We start from the raw sequence: 19,883 nt of genomic DNA, 5'->3' as shown, positions 1-19,883 counted from the left end.
CGGAGCACACGGCGAGGACCGTCCAACTACTCACGGACCTGGGATTCTCCATAAACTACACCAAGTCCCACCTGTGCCTGCTCAAGACGCACTGTTTCTGGGAGCGAAGCTCGACACAGTGGCGCTTCTGGCCTCTCCATCGGAGGAAAGGAAGAGGGCCATCTTGGGCAAGGTGCAGCGGATGCTGGTTGCGGACGCGGCCAGGGTGAGGTCCATCAAGTCCCTCCTCGGAATGATGTCTTCTTGCATTTATCTCATCCGCCTGTGCAGGCTTCGGATGCGCCCGTTACAGGAGTTCCTGGACGCTCGCTGGATCCAGACGACGGGCAGCTTCAAGGATAGGATCACACTCGACGAGAGCTTCCGACGAGCGATCCGGTGGTGGGGTACCCATGCGCATCTGACGGCGGGCATGGACTTCCAGACCCCGGGCCACCAGAAGACAGTGACCACGGATGCCTCCCTGGAAGGGTGGGGAGCGCACACTGAAAATCTGCATGCGAGGGGCCTTTGGCTGCCGACGGAGAAGTCCCTCCATATCAACGTCCTGGAACTCCGTGCAGTGTTTTGGGCCCTCAGGTCCTTTCTTCCGTCCCTCAAGGGCAAGGTGGTGAGGATCTTCACCGACAACACCACCACCATGTTCTACATCAGGAAGTAGGGCGGTACCAGATCCCCAGCCCTGTCCAAGGAGGCGCAGGATCTGTGGTATTGGGCCGTCGCCCAAAGGATGTTTCTGGTGCAGTTTCATCTGGCAGGAATAAAAAACACCATCGCTGACTCGCTCAGCAGAGAGCTGAGCTTGTGCCACGAGTGGGAACTACGACAGGATCTAGTGGACCACCTCTTCCGACGGTGGGGCACACCCCAGATCGATCTGTTCGCGACGGCGACGAACTCCAAGTGCCTGAGGTTCGCCAGCAGGTTTCCCCAGCCGAGGAGCATGGGCGATGCTTTCCCGTTCCCCTGGGAGGGCCTGTTCCTATATGCGTTCCCTCCATTGCCGCTGATGATCCGGCTCATCAACCAGCTCAAGAGGTGACGGTGCAGGATGATCCTCGTCGCACCTGCGTGGCCGAGGCAGATATGGTTCCCGGACCTTCTGGACTTGTCAGCGTCCCCGTCAATCAAGCTGCCAGTGGACGCGGATCTTCTCTCCGGGGAAGGAGGCGCCATCCTCCATCATGACCCGAAGTCGCTGAACTTGCAGGCCTGGCTCCTGCAGCGTTAGAGTTTGGAGGTTACGACATACCGGCCGACTGCAGAGAGGTTCTTGCAAAGGCCAGGGCGTCCTCAACTCTTAAATGCTACGGACACAAATGGAAGAGGTTCTCTGTCTGGTGCCACGCACAGAAGATTAACCCTCTACGGATTACGGCTCCTCAAGTACTGCCGTACCTGCTGACGCTGGCCAAGGCTGGACTGGCGCACGCTTCCATCGAGATTCATCTTGTTGCGATCTCCTGATACACCAGAACCACGAGACGGACGTCGTTGTAGTCTCATCGTCTGGTGAAAGAATTCATGAAGGGACTGTTCAGATCGTTTCCCGCTGGTGAAGGCCCCGGCCCCGGCGTGGGAGCTCAACGTGGTGCTGACCAAGCTCATGGGACCTCCGTTCGAGCCTCTGCACTCAGCTCCGTTGAAGTTCTTGTCGTGGAAAACAGCGTTTCTTGTGGCCATCACCCCCGCACGACAGGTGGGAGAGATCCAGGCCCTTTCCTGCAAGCCCCCGTACTTGACTTTTCACGACACGAGGGTAGTGTTCAGGTCTCACCCCTCCTTCATGCCCAAGGTGCCGTCGGACTTCCACCTCAACGAACCCTTGGTGTTGCCTGTTTTCTTCCCGTCGCCTTCGTCGCCGGCTGAAAGGACTTTGCACTCGCTGGATGTGGCTAGAGCGCTGAAGTTCCACGTGGACCGCACAAAGAGTTTTCGGAAGACGTCACAACTTTTTGTGAACTTTGGATCTGTCAATCAGGGGAAGGCTCTCTCAAAGGCTTCCATTTCCAGATGGCTCTCCGGCTGTATCATGTACTGTCATCGGTTGGCAAACCGACCGCTGCCTGGCTGTCCGAGAGCCCATTCCACCAGAGCGATCGCAGCTACCATGGCGTTCCTATCTGGTGTGCCCTTGCTGGACATCTGCAGGGCTGCTACATGGAGGTCGAGGCACACCTTCACGAAATTCTACTGCATCGATCAGGATTCCAGGGAGGAGTCCAGGGTCGGCCAAGCAGTGCTGCGCAACCTGTTCGCCTAAGGTGAGCCTGGTGAGGAGGTAAGAGTTGCTTAATGTTGAGTTTTGGATGTAATGCTTAATGTTAAGCCTTTGCCACCTCCCGTGGTTGTGCATGTGTGTACTGCTATGTATTCTTTTATTCATGAGCATGTGAATCCATGCCAGACCCCATGCTGGAGAAGGAACAAGTTACTTACCTGTAACTGTTGTTCTCCAGCATGGGTTTGGCATGGATTCACATGCGAACCCTCCCGCCTACCCCTCTGCGGCTCTTCACTTGGTCATACTGCCACTTCACGTGCTACCAAATCTGAAGATGGCTGCCAGAGGCGGGGTTTAGGGAGATGGCAGTCATTGGCTGTAGTCAGTATGACGCAGAGATCAGTGATTGGTTACTACTACGAAAGACAGATCAGAAACGAAACTGATACTGATTTTTCTTTACCGAGGATTCCCAGCCTGACGACGGGGAATATTCATGAGCATGTGAATCCATGCCAGACCCATGCTCGAGAACAACAGTTACAGGTAAGTAACTTGTTCCTTCCATAACCAGCCCCGTTTCCCCCACGAACCCCAGGGTCAAAACCATCCCCTCTTATCTCGCTACACTTACCTGGCAGTTGGAATGCATCCAGGGGGATAGAGACAGGAGGACCGGTGGAGGCACACCAGACGCCATGTTCTCAGGGAAAAGGGGGCAGAGCCTGGGAGGGTTCTTATAGACTGGGGAGGAAGTAGAACCTGATTGGCCAGTTGAAAGCTGCCTATTTAAACAACCAGAAAGGTTGAGAAGGGGTGTTCACTCTCGCTCTCATTGCAGAACAGACCAGGAGCTACGGGGAGCACTCAGGCGTATGAAGACTAGGAGGAAAAGACTTGCCAGAGGTCCATACATCGTACCCTACAAGGAATCAGAAGAAAACATTGCTCAATAGTAAGGAAAAATGGAAGGACTCTTCCAGGAAAACGTTTTGTTATTTACAATCCTTTCAACATTTTTAAGTCTGAATAAAGACCAGATTTTCTTTCTTCAAATACCGCCTGACTGTCTCATTGTCACAGGCATCCTCCTGTTTAGTAAGTACCTGTTCTATCTGTTGCTACATGGTTCCTACTGTTCGTGCCATTTCCCCCTCATCCAACCTCCTCTCCACTGCATGGCCTTTTTTAGTTAAGGTCTGAAGTAGCTTTAGAGAGCTCCCCGGCACTGTCTCTAATGTCTTGGTTGAGCTCCAGTAACATCGCCAACTGATCAGATCGTCTGGTTGGGCAGTCATCTGTCTCTGAAGGAGAGGGGGTAGTGAATCTGGCCAGATATTTGTTGTGCAGTGCGTTTTTGTGCATCAGACCCCTTCATCATTGCCTTGATATCTTCCGACATGGGACCTTTTTGTTTCGCTCTTTGCTTCACCATAGCTCTCTGCAGGTTGCTAAATGAGTCAGACACCACCAAGTTCATTCACACTGTCTATGCAGTTGCCTCACCCAGATTGTGAGTGTGTGAGCAGTTCTACCCTAGACTATACTCTGAGTTTCTTTCGACCTCTGTGCCCTGCCCAGACCGAATTTGGTTATATGCAGCCTGCGAGTGACTGTATACTGAGCCGGGTTTCACTGGGGCATGACAGGCAACATCAGGTGCCTTCCAAGAGAACAGTCCTGTTTCGAGGGGGCCCAATGGAGACTGATAATTCAACACCCAACTACCTCTACCTCTGATTCTCCAGGGGGGAGCACTCACACCCCCCGCCCCAATGCTTTATGGGCAATCCTTTATTAGAGGGGGTAGTGTGAGACTGAGAGAGTGAAGAGCTGCCCCCCCCACTGTCCACCATTCATTAGGATGCTCCTTGGATTATGCGCTGCGCTCCCACCGTGATCCGAGCACAGGAGAAATTTGCCTCGACACTATCCCACATGGGCTGCAACGCCACTCGTCGGAAGGGGACTCTCAGCACAGCTGATTGCATTGTAAAGCTGCGTCTGGCGCATCCGTCCCCATGAATGGGGGGGGGAGCCTACCGCTTTAATCTTTTAAGCCACCATGTACTCACGGCACCCCACAGAACCCCAGCTCTGCGACAGACGTAAGCCGGGTCCAGATCAATGGTCAGAGACTGCCGTGCGGACCATGCCTCACTGGGCTTGCCTTCGGGGATCAGTTCCTGAACAGTCGGCTCCAGCAATCATTTTGGAAGGCTGCAGCTACTGCCGATTTGGCGGTCTCACAGGGGCACTCTTTGTATTAAACAGCTTCAAACATGCAGGGGGATCCCTCTACCACCTCCATGTTCTATTTAATTTTACAGACATTCGTTTTTTTCGATGGATCTTTTGCTGATAAAACTCATCCAAAAGTATTTTTTTTTTGTTTAATATGGGGATCCACCCCAAGCTCCCATTTCCCCATATTACCCCAACCCCCTCCGCACCCCTTTTATGCCCTTACCTATCCCCATATACATTTTAAATTAGTTTTTCGATGGATTTGTTTTGAAAAAACGACCATCGGCTAAAGGACGGTATACGCACTATACTTGGGCACAATGTGCCATCAAAAAACAGACCAAATCTTGGTGAGGACAGGGAAGCTGCAGGTGGCTGTTGCTCTCTTCTTGAAAACCACAAGAGCACACAGTGGGCCATGACATGTTCCTGATGTTCCAGACCATGACAAGAGGCTCGCCGACTCATTGGAGATTGACAGGCTGGGAGAGCAGCGGCAGGGGGCTGAATGTAGCTCTTCTTCCTAGCTACTACCGAGAGACATTGAACCACCGCTTTCAACTCCCCAGGCCCTATTAGACAACATGGTGACTGAAGAAGACACGTATAGACATATGCCAGCCAAGAGGAAGGAGCTCAATTGAAGTTTCATACGCCAGCAAAAAAATCACTGGATATGAGATGTGGAATACTGGCTGCTGAAGGTGTTATCTTCTGACACCATTTTGGTAATGTTTGAAAACTACCACCCCTTTTCCTTGATGAATTTAAATATAAAACTCTAGGCAAAAATGGTTGCATAAAGGTTGCAATATGCAATGACCAAATGGATTGGCTAAAATCTAGCAGAGTTTTATGAAGGGTTGCAATGTTAGTGGAAACAAATGAGAAATTGATTTTTAGTAAGTTTAAATTAAGATAGTACTGTTACCATACTGAAAGCCAGCCCTTAGCATTGATGGCATTCAACTATGTCAAATGTTCTTTTCTGGAAGATTGCTCACATGTTATGGCTTTTGTCAGTTTTTTTTCAGCAGTTCACGACCCTGTACAATTTGGCCAACCTGTTTTCCAGGTCAATAGCAATAGGTACACATATCTGTTTTGGGCAGGGGAACAAGTCAGTGCTACCCGTCACGTTAATAGTTTCGCCTACCTGTTGAAACTTTATTCTTGAACATCAGGCATAATGGGTCTGTTCGCTATTGGAAGGTTGGGGGTGGTATATAATGGACATTTTGTTATGTACAGTTGTCATGTTGCTGTTAGTTTCCCAACTGGAGAAATTGGATTTCCAAATTGCACCACAGAGCTGTAAGGGTCCCTTTACAACGTGGGTGCTTGTGGGCTACATTTGAAATATCTGGTCATTAAGTTGAGTCATGTTATATGTAGTATAATGGTGCGTATATTTCAACCAATTTTCAAACATTGACTAATTTCAAGATCTAGGATCCATTAAAATGGACTATGTGTTCTCTCAAAATGTTTGTACGTATTGAACACATTGTCACTCCCATTAGTGGGAAAACATGATAAATGAATTTTGTTTATTTTTCTAAGGAGCTGGAAATAGAGATACAATGCAGCAATCCCTTCTTTTAGAAATGTGCAGGTGTTGGTGTTTTTGGGCTACCAGGATTGGATTCTTAGCACAAAATGTTCGCCACAAAAGTCTGGCATTTTTAGGGTTAGTGATGTTTTGTTTAGCTCACATCTTGACTGACTTTGATTTCTTGAAAATACAAAAAGGAACTAAGAACCGTGGTAGGGGACACTCTAGCTACCTTACTTTGAAATTGCTGAAGAAGGTGCCAGCTGGTATGGTTATAGGTTAAATGTGGTTGGACTTGATCTTCCTCTAATAAAATGTATACTTATCTGTTGAAATTAAGCTTTAACGTTGTGTTTGGTGTTATCCTTCATCTGTTTAATCCCTGTCTTACATAAAGAAGGTGGTGTCGCTGTTATTTTGTGTGATGGCTACGATCCAAGCATCCTAATATACGTGGTGGATCTAAAAATATTTTCGGTAAATCAAAAAAGGTTTTATTGAACCAGAAAGCAATTTGTTCTTCTCCATAAGGTTTCTACTGCAGTTGAAGAACAGTGTTTAGTGATTAGAATGCTTGCCATTAAAGCAGTTAGTACAAACATTTTTTTCTTGCATGGCTGAATGGTTTTGAATGAAATTTGTTTTTAGTACACTTGTTATCATGAGCTTTAGGTTTGGTGACAGAATTTAAAAGTGCTTTCTGAACATTTCAGTAGAGAACCTTTGGTTCTTTTGGTAAAAACGTATTCTGGTTCCCTTTGTGTGATGCCAGTAAATAAGCACTCGACAACAATACCTTATGCATGTTAGTAAATCCTCCATATGATACGAGTACCTGAAAACATCATGCATTAACTGTGCAGTCAATAAGTACTGTTACAATATATCAATTGCTGCCTTATCATGGCAGTAACTGGCAAATACTAGTGCTTGGACATAGAATTGAAATACCTTTGAGGACCAGACTTTGAGGACTCAGGGTTCCTTCTTCCCTTTGCCCACTGTTTTTTTTTTCATAGAGTTGACCATACTTGTTTATTGTTTTTGAATCTTGTTCTCGCGTTCTTAATTTGGCTCCATTTGAGCCTTTGCATTTGTGCCTTTTGCTAACCCCTATGGTGATGTTCCTGGTTGCCATCACCTCTGCGAGACAGGTGAACTGAGCTCCAAGCTGTTTCTGTTCTGCCGCCTCACCTCGTTTTTAAACAAAAAAGGAGCCTCTGAGCACGAGACCATTGTCCAGCCTTCCCAAGGTCATGTTAGAATTTCATCTCTCCCAGAAAATCCATCTTTTGTGATTCTTATGGGCAAAAAGTGCCGAACTGAGGTCTTTGGGCACAGCCAGCTTCATATATACCACTCTTGACATCACATCAAGAGTCATGGGTGGCAACCAAGCAGAGTGGTGCTGACACAGAGCTGCAGTGCACCCTTTGGTGGCTAAAAAACATTCTGATGCCAGACTTGAGGCCCGGACAATGTTTCTAAGATGAGGAGTCTGTTGGATGGAGGATTATTCAATTGGAAAGCAATTTGATCTCCTCCATAAGGTTTCTACTGCAGTTGAAGAACCGTGTTTAGTGATTAAAATACTTGCCATTAAAGCAGTTAGTACAACAATTATTTTCTTGCTATGGCTAAGCGGTTTTGTATGAAATTTGTTTTTAGTAGACTTGTTATCCTACTATCCTGCTCAACCGTCTCTGTGAAAACCTGGGTATCACTGATCAGGCTCTGGCCTGGCTGACCTCTTTCCTCTCAGATCGACCCTCTCAAGTGCAACTTGGGTCCTTCCTTTCATCTATCTTCCTCTCTACCTGTGGTGTTCTCCAGGGGCCTAACCTCTCGCCCAGGCTTTTCAACCAATACCTGGCAACTCTCGCCCACTGCATTGCCACTTTCTGCTCACATTTCCAGTGCTACGCTGATGACACTAAACTCATTTTCAGGCTGCCCTCTGCCACCTACTCTCCCGCTCTCATCTCTGATTGCCTAACTACCATTCAAGATTGGTGTGCCACCAATGATCTTTGTCTGAATGCCAGCAAGACAGAGATCCTCCTCATCGGCACACCTTCACCGTCCTTTCCCCTCACTCTCTGGCCGGCCTCCATTGGCCCTCCTCTTACCCCCACCTGCGAGGCTAAGAACCTCAGGGTCATCTTTGACTCCACCCTTTCCTTCTCCGCCCACATCTCTGAGGTCTCTAAAAAGTCAAATTTCCTACTGTACCTCCTCAGAGGTACTCTGCTTTTCCTCTCCTTCACCCAGAATCTCATGGTATCCCAAGCTCTGGTTCTCTCTAGCTTGGACTATTGTAACAGCCTCTTTCTAAATCTACCCCCCTCTACTCTCCGCCCTCTGCAACTAATCTGCAACAGGACTGTGAGACTTGTCCTTGGCCTCAAGCCCTGGAATCGTATCTCTCCACCTCTGGAATCTCTCCATTGGCTCCCAGTGGATGCAAGGATTACATTCAAAACCCTCTGCATTGTCCACAAGGCTTTCTGGGGCCTGGGTCCAAAATGCCTTCAGCTATCCCTCCGCAAATACCCACCCTCTCAAGCTCTTTGCTCCTCTACCTCCAACTCCCTCAGGGGCAGTCATTTTTCAAAGAAACAAGCTGGGGGTAGATCTGTCTTCAGCTGGGGCCTCCCTCTGGAACAGCCTCCCTGCCACTCTAAAACTTGAGGAGAACCATCTCTGGTTCCGGAAGGCCCTCAAGACCTTCCTCTTTTCTTCTGCCTTCGCTCCTCCTCTCCCCTGCTGATCTGTTCTCTCTTGGCACCGTGCACCTGGCCACCCTCTGTCCTCCGGGCCCAAGTACCTGCTCACCCCGCCACCCTCCCGCACTGCCTCTGGGTCACCCCTTGCACTGGGGTCTGTATCAGTACCCATACAGCCCCCCCTTTTTCTTCCTGCACTTATCAGACCTACCCTGTCTGCTGCCTTAAACCTAGCACTTGCAAATTGCTGGCTGCACTACCACTGTTTGTTGCCTTTATTATTTATTTATTGTTATTTATCTGTTTCTCCTCTGCCTCGCACTTTCCACCCCCCTTCCATGCACTTCCCCCTCCCCCTCTCCCATGCACTTGCGCGTTCTCAATATCACTGGGCCTAGTAAGATCGCTGTTTTGTTCTCCTCTGGTCCCCTGCCTTGCCTTGTCGTGCTCTGAAATACTTGTGAACAAGCGCGATAGAAATAAAATATCAATATCAATCATGAGCTTTAGCTTGGTGACAGAATTTAAAAGTGGTTTCCGAACATTTTGAGTAGAAAACCTTTGTTTCTTTTGGCAAAATGTATTCTGGTTCCCCTTGTATGATGCCAGTAAATAAGCACTCGACAACAATACCTTATACATGTTAGTAAAGTCCTCCAAATGATATAAGTACCTGAACACATCATGCATTAACTGTGCAATCAATAAGTACTGTAACAATATATCAATTGCTGCCATATGAATGGATGGACCAAAATTGGATGTGTCTAAATGGCAATAAAACCAAGCTCATGGTCTTTGGTTCCAATTTGATCAAATCCAAGCTCCACCCCGCATATAACACCTTTACCATCAAAAACACTCCAATCAAAGTCCTTAACAAGGTTAAAACCTTGGGGATGATGTTAGAAGCATCCCTGGGATCCGAGGCTCAAACCCTCTATGTGAAAAAAACATGCTCCTACCACCTCCGCTTATTGAAAGCCATTAGACCATACCTATCGGAGGAAAACAGCGCCACGATCGCAAGAGCCACAATTCTATCTCGCCTCGATTACGGCAACGCGTTAATACTGGGTTCTAACAAAAACTGTTACCACAGCTACCAAGTCTTGCAAAACAATGCAGTGAGAATCATCAAACAAATACCTAGGAACCAGCACATTAGCGAAGCCAGGAAAGAACTACACTGGTTAAAAATCGAAGAAAGAGTCCAATTTAAGTCGTTCACGCTCACACACAGATGTATATATGGCAAAGCTCCAGCTTACATGAGAAGTAAAATTATCCCATATAAGCCCTCCAGAGAGCTAAGATCAGCCGAACAAGGACTGATTACGACAGCCCCTTTCAGACTCAAAAACGGAGCGGGCAAATCCTTCCCCGTCACTGTAGCAGGCCTCTGGAACAACCTCCCGGGCCAGATAAGGATGGAAGCCAACTACCAACGCTTCCGAAAACAATTGAAAACTTACATCTTTAAGTAAAACATATAATTTACTTCCGGCCCAGTTCTATATCTTCTATATCTGTCTTGTGCTTCATGTATGTTATCCGTCACTTGTCTCTCGTGTTCCTGTCTCTGCGCCCCGAAGCTTGCGAGCTACCGGCGCAATACAAATAAATAAAATAAAATAAATATAAATAAAAAAATAAATATGAATACCTGCCATATCATGGCAGTAACTGGCAAATACTAGTGCTTGGACATAGAATTGAAATACCTTCCAGCACAGGAAATATGTTTATTAGGCAAAAGCATTGAAAATTGTCTTTGACCATGCATAGTTACTAAATCAACTATGAAGTGTACAATGCAGTCCAAGGAAAAGCCTCTGCCATTCACAATCTGCATTGTCATTGCCTAATTTCCTTCTTGATGCTTAACTAAGCCAATCGTATGAAAGCTGAGTCATGCTGGCCTCGAGTGGTGTGCCAGTTGCGCATCCTACCATACCCCGTGATGTGAGCAGAAGGGTTTTGCCTGTGCTGATTAATACAGTAGGTAACGTTTATTATGTAAATAGTAATTTAAAGAACTGGCTTAATAATTATCATTATATGAAGAATTTAGTGTGATCCAGATCTGAGAAACCTCTTCTCGCTGTCATGGTTATTTGTCTCTAACTCACATTTTTCTCTTTTGCCAGTGACTGTGCATGTTGACAAAAGAATTACACTGGCAGCCTTCAAACAACAGATGGAACCCTTTGTTGGAGTTTCAGCTTCGCAGTTTAAGGTCTTTAGAGTCTATGCTACAAATCAAGAGTTTGAGAGCGTTCGACTGAATGAATCTCTTTCATCATTTTCAGATGACAATAAGGTTAATGATCCCTACTCTTTTTCTAAATTAAAAGGTTTTGTTATTCTAGATGTATTTCACACATTACATTTCTAGAGTTCGATACAGAACATCATGACCCTACTCAAGAACCCACTACATAGGCCAGAGTTTCATAGCGATATGTACTATGATGTATTTTTATCAAGTCTAAACATGTTTGGGGTATTTCCTGAATGCTGCTATGCACATTTTATTTTCTCATTTGTGAAGAGGCATCTAGCAGGTGCACCAGTTCAGTTATTTTCAAATTTCTTCTCAACAAATGTAACTAAGTATGTATTTTTCTTTCAGCATTTTGTAATAGTGTACCATCAAATTCATAGCTTCTACAAATTCTTTCTCCCACAGATTCCAAATCTTTATTACATCTTCACCAGCATCAGCTGTCCTCTAAAAACCTTTTAGCCACCAGGGGTCAAGTATAATGGAGCCACCCAAAGACCACATTTTTCCTGTGCACTCATTACACTGCTTGGTACCGCCACTAGCTCTACCCTGTGCTGATCCATCGAAGTTACAGGAAGTACCTATGATTCGTAATGGGAGATTCCCAGTTCCAATTTTGAGACCTACTGTTAGGATTCTCTTCGGCACCGAGGCTCTTCTTCAATCTGTCATTGCCACTCATATCAGGAGGGAGAAGATTAATGTCTTCCCCATCCCAGACTATTGGCTCATTCATATTTGGTTCCCAGAGTTGGCACACCTGCTGGCTTGTCCACACCTCAGGCTTCTCCCTCAAGCTCAAAACCCTCAGATTTATCGACCCAGCCGCTCAGAATAATTGGAGACGTGTTTTACGCTCATGCAAGCAGGACATTTCCTTCCAATCAGTGAGTGTCAAACATCTTACAAATGGTGAACATATTCCTTTCACATTCTGGTTCCACCCTCTGCCTTGTTGAGTTTTCTGTGCCTTATTACCTATGAATCTAGCGGTATCATCACTCCCTCTATGGGGGAAATCTCTTCCCATATGGCCAGGGAAGGGCAGTTACTACCTGATCCCAACCCTGGGGGTGGCTGCCTGAGGCAGGATCCTATGGGGGGGGCAGGGGGGGGAGAAGAGGACCCTCAGGAGAGGTAGAGAAACTGGTCGCAAGAAACGCGGCACCCACCTTTCCATTCTGGGTATAACCCCCCAAGCCCCTCTTAGTTCAGACTGTTATGGCTTATCGTGATATTGAACCCTTCCAACCATTGTATACAGATATCGGGGTTTCTTCTGACAAATTATACCAAAGTACTGAGATAAGAAAGAAGACCGAAGTGATGAAGATTACTAGAACCAGGTAGCCTACACTGCTTTGTAGTTGGCGTGAGCTACATAGTAGTGAGACGTTTAAATACCTGTCCGCTGTGCGGATGAAAAAACTGTGGGGAAAGAGACGCTGCAGGGAGAACCTTGCTACATGCAAAGCCAGTCAGAAGCTGAAAAGCAAGCAGCGTGCTGCAGGATGCTGGAAGGTTGCTGCAAGCACAGTCCAGACAAAGCCGAGAAGCCAGAGGTCTGCCATAGTGAGGTTGACGGCCGTGCAAGGCTGTCAGGAGACCACGAGTGAAGTGAAAGGGCGGAACGCTGTACTGAACTGATGGCAAGCCACAACAACCGCGGTACGAAGCGAAGAATGCCGGAGCAGCCAAAACAAACCGGTGAGCCCAAAAGGGAAGAGCAGGAAACTGGGGAGCTTCAGGGTGAATGCCACGCACTGTGGAGAAGGTGGAGTCTGCTAAAGCGGGTGGAAAGACCTGTGACAAAGAGTAAAAGTAACAAACGAGATGGTTGAGGGTCGCTGACCCAAATGATGAAAAGGGTATGGACAAGGCTGTTGCCTAGTAAAGTGTGCAAGTCTGAAACACATCTACTTTGTGAAAAAATATTGTGAAAAGTCCTGGGAGGATAGTATACCAGGCATTGTGCGCGTTTGGGACTTGTACCCAAATATATGTGTGGAACATTGCAAAGGCAACTCTGGAGACCCGCACCTAAAAGGAAAAGGAAATTGGGAAGTCCTGGCAAGAGAGTATACCACGCCAAACTGAATGTGAAGCAAATACTGTAATGTTCTGGCAGGAGAGCAAACCATATCCCCTGAGTGGAAAAGGTGTAAAAGAAGTGTGACAAGATCTATTTTTAAGCACCGCAAACTTTGGAGCAAGTCAAGGGATGAGAAAAAACCCCCGAGTGTGTGATGCTAAGGGAAGGGAATAATACCCCCTTCATTGGAAAGTGGTCTTTTGCCAAGGAAAGGACCTGTGGTAGAAAGCTGAGGAAAAGCTGAAAATTCAAGGGAAAAAAAGCACTTCTCCCTTTGTCCTGAGAGCTGTGAAACCTTGGGGAGCCTTATTGTATGTCGCTGACCGGATCAAGGGAAAGGAGAGGAACCCTTGATTGTATGAGATACATGGGAACATAGATATACTTCCTGCTTTGAATAACTGTATGTTGCTGGAGAAAAGAGTTGTGGAGAAATTAGTGTTAAGTAACTGAAGTGAAAGAGCAAGAACCCTTAAATACAAAAGACTAGGGGAAGGAAGTCTCTATTAAAGATTTAACAAACAGAGACGACACGTGAAGTGGAGACTGGTGTGAGGCACCAGGAATGAGACACAGACACAGAGGACGCATGGTATTGGTTAAAGACTTTTATTAAACAATAAAGGGGTTGGAAAATTCCTCACTGTCCCTAATCTAGGAGGTATTTCCCTACCTCAACCAAAACTAAGGGTCTGTCCTGTGTCAAGATGTCCAAAGCAAAAAATGTCCTGTGTCCGAAATTCTATCCTAGCCCTCAAATTCTAAAACAAACTCTAAGGTGTCAAGGGTATGGTCTCTGGCTTGAAAGCGCATAAATGTTCAAGTTCAACAAAAGATATAATTCAACACTAATGGATAACGTTCAGTGTCTGGGAATGGCTCCCTTACCCAGGTTTCTCTCCACCAAAACAAAAGTTCCAAAGAATAGCCAAGTTTGTTAAGGCATAAGAGGACATGATATGATATGATGTGGAATTTATAACGCGCCTATACACAAGTGTTTCAAAGCACGACGAGGCAAGGGAGGGGGAACAGAGGGAAGACAGACAACGATCTTACTAGGCCAAGTGTCATTCAGATCGCGCAAGTGCAAAGGAAGGGGGAGGGGGGAAAGTGCAGTGCATGGGATAATAGAACAACAAGATAAATAAACGGCCAGCAGGTGGCAAGTGCAGAGTGAGTGCAGAAAATAAGTGCTAGTGGGGGGACTGTCGGGATTCAGAAAAAAAGTCCACAGGTGCAAGGATTGCCATGGTGGCAGCGCAGGCGTGCACCAGCAAGGCTAGGTCCCAAGATGAGATGGGTGGCCAGGTAACCAGTCCAGTTTCAGGAACAGCCAGGACTTTAGCAGGGGAGAGAAAGCAGAAGCAAAGAGGAGGGTTTTCAGGTGCTTCCAGAACCGCAGGTGGTTCTCCTCAAGTTTCAGGGAGGCAGGGAGGCTGTTCCAGAGGGAGGCCCCACAGGATGACTTCCTCCTCTTGGTGTTACAGTCCACTCAAAGAAATAACTCGCTTCCAAAAGTCATTTCCACAAACACTGTAATTCAAAACCCAAGGGCATGAGTCTTCCTGGGGATTCTCTTTTCAATGTAACACAGTTTGGGTGTGGGTTCCAGACTTGCAAGACACCTGGTATACTGTCCTGCAAGGCTCTCTCATGTAATTCCTTTATTCAATTTGGATGCAGGTACTAGACTCGCCAAGTACCTGCTATACCCTCCTGCCAGGTTCTCTCTTAATTCCTGTATTTCTTGTATTCACTCAGTTTCAATATTCTGCATTGTTTTCAGATTTCGTCAAAAAACCAAGTCTCAAACCCATTTTCTTTTACTTCCTTTGTCAAATGTCCAAACACCTAGTATCTTCCCCTGCCAGGTTCTCTCTATTCTTGAATGTATTGTGTTCACACAGTTCCAATATCCTGTATCACTTTTATCAAAGTAGCAGGTCTCAAACCCACTTTCAATGGCTTTCTTTGTTAAAGTGACGCAACCTCATTGGTCGGGGTCACCCAACTCATTTAACTGGCACTTATCGGTACTTGGTGCAGCTACCAATGTGCCCCGGTGGCCCAGCTTCCCTTCTCAGGGCTCACCGGTTTTCTCTGGCGTTCTTCGGACCTCTAGCGACAAACATACAGAAGCGCCCCGGCGTCCCACATCCACTTCACAGGCTTACTGGCTTCATCTGGCAGCTTCCACGTCCTTCGAAGCTCTGGCTTCAATCCTGAGCCCTTCTGTGTTCTGGCAGCATTTGTACTGCTTCTCTGTTATTGCAGTCGCCAGAAAGGATCCTCTTTCTGCTGCAATCCCAACACAGCAAACCAGCTCCCGCAGTCCTTCCTCTCTGTGCAGTCTCCCCGCTCGGCTGTGGGCTTCCCCTCATTACATTCAGTTGTTCCATTTTTAAACTCCCGCTTCAAGGAAGGGTGTTGTTTGGAGCCATTCGACTTCCTCCAAGCACTAGACTACTCCTGGTTCTGCTGAGTATTTGGCATTACTTGGCCCCTCTTCCTTGTTTCTGTCTTTATTATTCTGTTGGTCACAGAATATTGAGGGATACTATCGGCAGGCTTTAAGGGTTGTTGAAGGGGGCGATTACAGTATGCCATCAAGGCATGATTAATGTTAGGAATATCCCTAAAAGGGAAGTGGGGATACCATTTCTAATCTGATGATGCCAGGCCCTCCCCTTGGGGGTCGCTTCCCCTTATGTGTTCCTCCCTCAAATAGCTACCCCCCAGGGTCAGGATCAGGTAGCAACTGCCATACCTCAGCCACATGAGAAGAGGCTACCTGTGGGAAAGGAGTTATGACATACGATAACATCACATTTATGATGAATCAAAATTGGAAATAAGTTATGGCACAGGAAGAACCTAAGGGGGAAGGAATGCATAACCACTAAAGTAAAAGAGTAGACACAAGTGAAGTAAAAGGGAAGAATCAGAATCCTCTAGCTATTTTGTTTGCAACCAAGGAAGTGGCTGAGGGCCTCCATAGGAAAAGGAAATTCCCTCACTTGGAGAACTGTGCGAGTTTGTGGAACTTTGATAATTTATTCATTTTTGCACCTTTTGAAACTTTATGTTGGAACGTCAAAGGAGACTGCAGGTGGCCAGTTGAAAGACGTTTTCCCTTTGCACTTTTACTTAGGTTTATCTTGTAAGGGTTAGGAGAGGATTTTGGACACAGGACAGAGAACTCTTAATTTTTTTTGGGACATTCCCACACCCTTCAGTTTCGTTGAGGCAGGGAAACACATCATAGTGTTGGGCGAGAGAAGTCTTTCTCCAACCCTTCTTTTATTTTAATCTCTGTGTCCGAGTCTTACTCCTGAATATTACAGACTTCATGTATCCTTTTGATGCAGGGGGCGTGGCTGTGAATGTGATTGCTCCAATGGCTGCTTCTGAGTCTGTGGTCTCAGTCCGAAATGTCTCTCTTGTTGTTGTTTTCCAACAAGATATTGTAGGACCTGCTTTGATGGACCCTGGAGAAAGGATTGTTGAGAAATAACCTCTATGCAACCTTTGCCTTGGCAGACCACAGTGACAGATGGGGGTCTTATTGTTTGGAGTGCACACCTGGGGAATGGACGTTGATCTCCAACCGAGGCTCAGAAACATAACCTGCTACATTTATGGCCCATCAGGCTAACTCTGGTGGCTTTTCTTCCATTAGCATGAGTTATATGTGGAGTTATATGTGTCCTGTTGTTAATGGACAACATGATGGCCATGCACTACCTCGAAATATGAGGGCGAAGGGTTGTTGTATCTCTGCAGTGAAGAGAAGCAACTTTGGTTCTGTGTCTGTCACTGTCCATCTTGCAGGGACAGAGAACGTAGTTGCAGGTGTCTTTAGAAGGTAGTCATTGATCTCCCGCAAGTGAAAGCTTTTCCAGAAAGTACTGGACAAGTTGTTCTCCGTATGGGTGGGGACACTTCAGGTGGAACTCCTTCCCTACAGTTGGAACAGAAATTTGAGTTATTCTGCTCCAGGGAATTTCCTCGGCAGGAGGTTTAGGGGGTGCATTGATTGTGGAGTGGAACTTCCATATCCTTTATGGATTTACGCTGATTACTGTCACTCCACTAGCTCTTAGGAGACTGCAAATGTTTGGGTCCACGAATCTTGATTGCGCTGGACTGGGACCAGAGAATCTGGGGCCCGGAGCTTCTGGTCATGTCCATCTACCACTTCCCACTAAATGTGGCCCTGTTCTCCAAATCAGGGGTTTGGGTCCTCCACTAGCACCTGAGCAGCCGCAATGTTCATGCCTGACTGCTGACGTATAAGGATTGGTACTTGTCTGTTGACTTCTGCATGCACCTTTCTACCAGGAGGCCTGCAGGTGTTGTTCGTGTTCAGCTTGGTGCCAGGAGTGGGGTCTGGACTCTTTAATCTGTCCAAACCTCCTTGACCTTGGTTTTATGCTCTTTGGTATGATATGATATGATATGGCATTTGTAACGCGCCTATACACAAGTGTTTCAAGACGCGACGAGGCAGGGAGGGGGGAACAAGGGGAAGACAGACAACGATCCTACTAGGCCAGGTGTCATTCAGACCGCGCAAGTGCAGGGGTAGGGGGAAGGGAAAAAGTGCAAGGAGGAGGGGGGGGGAGTGCAGTACAAATAAGTAGAATAGAAATAAAATAATAAATAAATAGGGCCAGCTGGTGGCAAGTGCAAGGTAAGTGCAGACAAGTGCTGGGGGGTGGGGGGGCTGTAGTGATACAGAGACAGTCCCGCAGTGCGGGGGTTGCCAGGGAGGCAGTGCAAGTGAAGAGTGACTGGGCCCAGGACCGAGGTCGGTGAGAGTGGCCCAGTTGCAGAATCAGTGCAGTATTGGTGAAGAATTTAGCAGGGGGGAGGGAGAGAGAAAGCAGAAGTGAAGAGGAAGGTTTTGAGGTGCTTCCGGAACCGGAGATGGTTCTCCTCAAGTTTCAGGGAGGCAGGAAGGCTGTTCCAGAGGGAGGCCCCTGCCGCGGAGAGAGATCTACCCCCAGCTTGTTGCTTCGAGAAGCGGCTAACCCTGAGGGAGTTGGAGACGGATGAGCGTAGGGCTCGGGAAGGAAGATATTTAGGAAGAGAGAGTTGAAGGTATTTAGGCCCCAGGCCCCAGAAGGCCTTGTGGACAATGCAGAGGGTTTTGAACTTAATCCTCGCAGCCACTGGGAGCCAGTATAGAGATTTCAGTCCTGGAGAGATACGGTCCCTGGGCTTGAGGCCAAGGACAAGTCTCGCAGTTCTGTTCTGGATGAGTTGCAGAGGGCGGAGAGTGGAGGCAGGCAGATTAAGATAGAGAGGCTGTTACAGTAGTCTTCGAGAGAACTAGGGCTCGGGAGACAGTGAGCTTCTGGGGGAAGGAGAGGAAGGGAAGAATACCTCTGAGGAGGTGCAGCTGGTAATGTGACTTCTTAGAGACGTCAGATATATGAGCAGAGAAGGAGAGTGTGGAGTTGAAGATGACCCCGAGGTTTTTTGCCTTGCAGGTAGGAGCAGGAAGAGGGCCAAGAGAGGCCGGCCAGAGAGCTGCAGGGAAGGAGGGAGTGGGTGTGCCGATGAGTAGGATCTCAGTCTTACTAGCATTAAGGCAGAGGTCGTTGGCAGCACACCATTCCTGGATAGCAGACAGACAGTCAGAGATGAGGGAGGGAGAGGAGGAGGCCGAGGGTAGCCTGAAAATGAGCTGGGTATCGTCCGCATAGCACTGAAAGTTGGGGCAGAGGGCGGCGATGCGGTGGGAAAGGAGTGCCAGATACTGGTTGAACAGCCAGGGAGAGAGATTAGATCCCTGGGGAACGCCACAGGTGGAGAAAAAGATGTCAGAGAGGAAGGACCCAAGTTGGACCTGGGAGGGTCGATTGGAAAGGAAAGAGGTCAGCCATGCCAGAGCCTGACCAGTGATACCCAGGTTATCACGGAGACGGTTGAGCAGGATGGCATGGTTGACAGTGTCAAAGGCAGAAGAGAGATCGAGCAGAATGAGAACACACGGAGTGTTGGAGTCGAGGTTCAAGAGCAGGTCCTCACGGATGTTCAGGAGAGCAGTTTCCGTGCTTCTGGCCGCTCTGAAGCCAGATTGATGGTCATGGAGACTATCAACAGCTTCAGCATGGAGGTTAAGCTGGGAGATGGCCAGTTTCTCCAGGAGCTTGCCCAGGAAGGGAGTGATGGAGATTGGGCGATAGTTAGCCGCACAGGAGGGGTCGGCAGAGGGTTTCTTAAGGAGAGGGTGCACAAGGGAGTGCTTGAGGGGGGATGGGAAGACTCCAGAGGCGAAGGAGTGGTTGCAAAAGTCAGCCAGGGCAGGAGCCAGGGAGTCTATGTGGTGCTTGATAGTTTTGGAGGAACAGGGGTGAATCTGTTTAGACGAGACATTCATAGATCGGACTTGTCTGGAAACCTCGTCAGCAGAAAAAAGGGCAAAGGCAGAGAAGGAGGGAGGAGGGGTGGCTGCAGAAGGGCCAGAGGAAGAGCAGGGAAGAGAGGGGGGGGGAGGTGATGGGAGGAGAGTGAGGACAGGATGTCCTGAGTTTTAGAGATGAAGTGGGAGGCCAGTGCAGTGCAGAGGGCCTGGGAGGGGACAGGAGAGGTAGAGACTGCAGCAGTCTCCTTGCAGATTTGGCACAACAGTGGCTTCAGATTGGCATTGTGATGCGGTATCTGCCAATATTTTGCTCTTTCATAGGACCCCTGACAAGGACTTGTTCATCACTATACCCACCATTATGCAGTTGTTA

General features: G+C 47.6%; 1 protein-coding gene across 3 annotated transcripts in view; it reads left to right on the top strand.

Annotated features, from left to right (window-relative positions):
- USP47 (ubiquitin specific peptidase 47) overlaps positions 1-19,883 on the top strand; it is a 2,970,466-nt gene that overhangs the window by 2,407,732 nt on the left and 542,851 nt on the right. For all 3 annotated transcript variants that reach the window (XM_069623643.1, XM_069623644.1, XM_069623642.1), the window contains one exon: positions 10,903-11,075. In XM_069623643.1, coding sequence (XP_069479744.1) covers positions 10,903-11,075 — 173 coding nt within the window. The remainder of the gene's footprint in view (positions 1-10,902; positions 11,076-19,883) is intronic.

The sequence above is a fragment of the Ambystoma mexicanum genome, chromosome 11, assembly GCF_040938575.1.
Source record: "Ambystoma mexicanum isolate Mex_15411 chromosome 11, UKY_AmexF1_1, whole genome shotgun sequence".
NCBI lineage: Eukaryota > Metazoa > Chordata > Amphibia > Caudata > Ambystomatidae > Ambystoma > Ambystoma mexicanum.
The sequence above is the reverse complement of the archived record's forward strand: the minus strand, read 5'-3'. Positions and strand labels throughout refer to the sequence as shown.